This window comes from Cyprinodon variegatus, unplaced genomic scaffold (assembly GCF_000732505.1).
Source record: "Cyprinodon variegatus isolate N-32 unplaced genomic scaffold, C_variegatus-1.0 Scaffold232, whole genome shotgun sequence".
Lineage (NCBI taxonomy): Eukaryota > Metazoa > Chordata > Actinopteri > Cyprinodontiformes > Cyprinodontidae > Cyprinodon > Cyprinodon variegatus.
Genome location: NW_015150685.1, coordinates 1,057,973 through 1,062,448, shown reverse-complemented (window position 1 = coordinate 1,062,448; position 4,476 = coordinate 1,057,973). Strand labels below are relative to the sequence as shown.

Below are 4,476 nucleotides of genomic sequence, written 5' to 3'. Positions count from 1 at the left end.
ATGGATGGATGGATGGATGGATGGATGGATGGATGGATGGATGGATGGATGGATGGATGGATGGATGGATGGATGGATGGATGATTGATGATTGAAGAAAATGGATGTCTTACCTCAGTGAGTCTGCAGCAGGTGTCCATGTAGTCGTCCAGGCTGTCCCTGGTGTCCGTCCTCCTCATGGTCTCAGTCTCTTGCTCCTGTTCTGGTCTGTCCTCATATTTGGTCATTAATGGTTTCTCTTCATCATGTGAGGAGCTCATCTCCTCACATTGTTCTAGTTGGTCCCTAGAAACCTCAGAGTCGAATCCTGAAGCCTCACCCTGGCCTGTTTGTTCTCCTATGTACAGTTTTACCGTTGGAGCTGATGGTTCAAATCTGTCTCTGCCATTGAACACATTGTCTCGGGGCCCAACTGCTGTATTTAATGTTGTATCTAAGTGTTTTGCCTGCTTATTGTCAGAGTTCTGGTTACTGATAACTAATTCATTAGAGGAAGAGTCCAAGTTACAGGAATCACAGGAGGACTCTCGACTGTGGATCTCAAAGCTCTTTTCTGAGCCTGTTGGGGTGGACAGAGAGTTAGCTCCACTGGGCAGTTCCACTCCAGAGTCCTCCGATTCAAACTTGTACAACCGGGAGAGCCGAGAGTCTGAGAAAATGGCAGATAGGGATTTAGAGGCGGGCTTGTCTTGGAGCGAGGAGTTTACCTCTGAGGTCTTGGTCAGGTCAAGAGTGTCCTGCTCAGAAGCTACTGCTGTGGAGACGCTGGACCCAGGGTCTTCTGCTATCAGTGGCTTTTCATTGAAGTTGCTGATGAGTTTCAGTTTCGTCAGAACAACATCACTGTCCAGGACTGCATTCCTACCTCCTTTACCTGTTAAGGAGAACAGAGCAGTTCTCTAACTTGGTCCAGTTTAACAGATTGTCCAATTAGTTATTTAAAGCGACCAAAAACATCCAAAACTTGCAACAACAAAACACATCAGTTTGATTAATTTTGCATCTCGTACTCCTGGTACAAAATGACAACACTGTATGGCAGTCATCCCAAGTTCCAAAAACTTATTTCAGGAAGATGCTGAATCCCCCCCTAGCACCGTGCCCCATACATACACAATTAAGGCCAGCAACCTTTCAACAACAACAGTTTATTAACTAAAAGTCATTAGTAAAAGTCAAAGTCAGAACATGATGTAATAACGTAAAATCAAGGGCCCAATGTAAAAAAAAAAGGCGTTCCCCTTTAGGATAGGATCCCAGTTTTCATGCTCTAATTTTTACAGATGAATTTAACAGTTTTTCTTGGGTTCTAATTCAAATTTTATAGAAAACGATAGTTTTACCTTAAATTAAGTCAAAAAAATGTAAAATTAATAAATTATAAATGTATATTGACCTCATAAAAATTGAATTTTTATTTAACCTAATTGAAAAGAAATGTCACTTCATGCAGCTCTCTTGATATATTTGAATCTCTTGCCCTGTCTTTCATTTCATACTTTTCTGGGCCCCCATGAAAACATGCTGCCCCCCTCCTGGCCCCCTGATACATTTGGTCTAGATTCGCCACTGTTCCTCACCTTCACTAAATATGGATATACTTCAGTATATTCTGCTGTAAAATTAGTCCTATATTTTCGTTTTTTTACTCGAGGATTCAACCTCTGCCATTTCACAGGATGCACAGCTTTGAGTGGTAACTAGGTGACTGTCAGAGAGTAACCCAAAACTTATCGGACTGATCCAATCAGCTCTCTGACAACCAGTCTCCTGGAACGCTGGTTGAACAGCGCATCGCTTTGGACAGATACGCTGCACAGGTTTCACAAGCAACATGCTCCCCACAGCCCCCTCTCGCTTGTTGTCTGCGCAATCAAAGTAGTTCTAATCCACACATGGTGCACGAATTATTGTACTGCCTTTTTGCTCTCACTCGCATTAAAAAACACCACTTCCCATAGTCTAAAATCCGGGATAATTTATCCAACTCACGGGCATCCGTGAAAGACTATCTATATCATGGAGACTCCCAGAACTTCCGGGAGACTTGAGATGTCTGGTATGGCCAGAGAAATGTATCTTGAACAGAAGAGGCAAGGCCTAAGGTCCCCACTAAAGGGATTTTCTGGAAGTCCCAAGGTAAGTCCCAAATCTTTAATTAGTCATAACAAAGCCTTTGACCAAACACTGAATGGAAATAATCAAATACCAATATCGTTTTTCTACAAAGAGTAATTACAAAACATTTTAACTTTATTGTTTGCAACCAACAAAAGAAACTGAACATCAGAAAATCTGTGATGAAATAGTTTCACACCATCTAACCAGGGACGACTTGCTAGGTTTTGACTAGCACCTTTTACACCATTCCCATCTCTCAACGTGAGGTTTACCTGGTCAACTACTTGCTGCCACACCCTAAAGATCTGGAACCCCTATTAGCATCCTGAGCTGTTATCCTGATCATGCCTCAGGAGTTTTTTCCCTCCACACTTCTCCATCCTGGACCAAAAATGTTCTAGTTCAATGCTGGTGAAGATTATCAGTCATCCAGGTCATAGTCATTCCAAAAAAGTTTAAAAACAATCCACTGGACTTTATTTCCAAGTTTAAAGACGTTTCGCTTCCCATCCAGGGGACTTTTTCCTTTCAAAATGTCAGGAAATGTGTTTAGTTCGAGGCTATATACTGTGGCTCAACAAGGCCTTGTTTTTGTATAGAAAGTATGCAAATTGAAACACTTTGTCATTTTTTACTTATTTCTAGATCATTTTTGCAGTGCATCACTGAGAGATTTGCCCACAATCACCTTAGGATGGATGACTGAATTTTTATACATGTTGGATTTTCTCCCAACCTTACGATTCCTGATGGGGAGGAGGTCGTGAGAGGCTGTTCCCCCTTGTACACTACACGACGAAACATCAGGCTAAAAGGGTAAAAAATTGTACAGTGTATTGTTGAAGACGGTTCTAGCAGAACCGGACCTAAAATACAAGTTGTCCTTCAATCAGGTTAAAGGTTTGTTTGGCCAGAACGTGTTATTTATCTTGAAATTTTTCTTTCCTGGGGTTGATTTAAAAAGCCTTTAGGAGTCTGCAGATTGTCAATTTACCGACCTCCTCAACCCGTTTCTGGTACAGTTCTTTGAAGGAAGATTCTGACTCTTTCTCAGGCTGGTGAAGAAACTTGGTATATTTAAAGCTAAAGTCGGAGTTCTCTGGTGAGCAGGTCAAAAACATGTACCGCGCCTAAAAACAAACCAAGATTCAGTTGGTGCTGAGATCCACTCGCACGACGTTTCAGGATGAGTCTGTTCCTGCAGAGCTGCTGGGAGGAGAGCAGGTTGCATTTAATTACACGCTGAAGTCAGCCTGTGTGTAATCAGACTGTTGTGACACAATCCTGACGTGTCCTCCCTACGTTCTGTTCATGCTACCTGCTCCTGCTGTGCAGGTGTTCCCCTGATCTGCTCATCCTTTACTAACATCACAAACAGATCTTCTGTCCTGTAATTGTCAGCCCGCTGACTCAGCCTGTTTTCAGTCTGTATTCTTGTTCTGAAGTCAGCAACGTGTGATTAGAGATGCTCATCCTGAGGCCTGGATCCAGACTGAGAACGTCCATCTGCCACCTTTCATCAGAGTCGCTCAACCTTCCAGACCTGCTGTCTTCTTCTGATGCCTTTGGTCTCAGCTGCATGGAGAAACACTGAGAGTCTGGAAACATCTTCTCAGTCTGGATCTCATGGAGCATCAGTCTGACATGGAGAAGATCCACTGGCTATTCATGAGCCCCTGGGGGGTGACCTCGCCCCATTGGGACAACCTGAGCTCAGAAAACCAGCAGTGGTGAAGGAGGGGTAAGTGTCTCATTATCAGACTTTTGATTGGTCAAAGCTACATCCTCTCTACGCTATGCATATTTCCTGTTTGGTACCTTACCGGCTTGTTTTGTTTGTATGACCACCATTATGGAAAACGATTCGTGAAGATGGACGAGCTAGAAGAGCGAGGTGCGTGAGAACGCTGGGACCCTTTTTCCACCTGGATCACCGTTCTTATATGCCCTCATGTCCCTCCGTTGTCGCACCAACTTGCCGCCACTTCCTCACCGCCTCGGCCGTATCTAGACCCACAGCTAGTTTCTGATTGGCCCTCTGGCGTTGTGGCGTGGAATAACATAGCGCAGACCACGCTTCAATATTGGGCATAAAACAAAAATATCTTCAGACAAGCTCACTGCGACACACTGCTGCAGGAGGATAACCAGGCCTTTAGCCCTAAACCTAACCGTTAGAAAAACAGCTTGAGGGACAGCAGCAAAATGTCCTCTTTACAACAACTGGTCCTCAATGTGATGGTGTAATTGGAAAAGTGGTCCTCACTCTGTGGGCTAGAACGGTACCCAACACACACACACACACACACACACACACACACACACACACACACACACACACACACACACACACAC

At 43.8% G+C, this 4,476-nt stretch overlaps 1 protein-coding gene across 3 annotated transcripts in view; it reads right to left on the bottom strand.

Moving 5' to 3' along the window:
- LOC107088890 overlaps nt 1-4,476 on the bottom strand; it is a 24,757-nt gene that overhangs the window by 17,077 nt on the left and 3,204 nt on the right. For all 3 annotated transcript variants that reach the window (XM_015381357.1, XM_015381359.1, XM_015381358.1), the window contains exon 2: nt 114-874. In XM_015381357.1, coding sequence (XP_015236843.1) covers nt 114-874 — 761 coding nt within the window. The remainder of the gene's footprint in view (nt 1-113; nt 875-4,476) is intronic.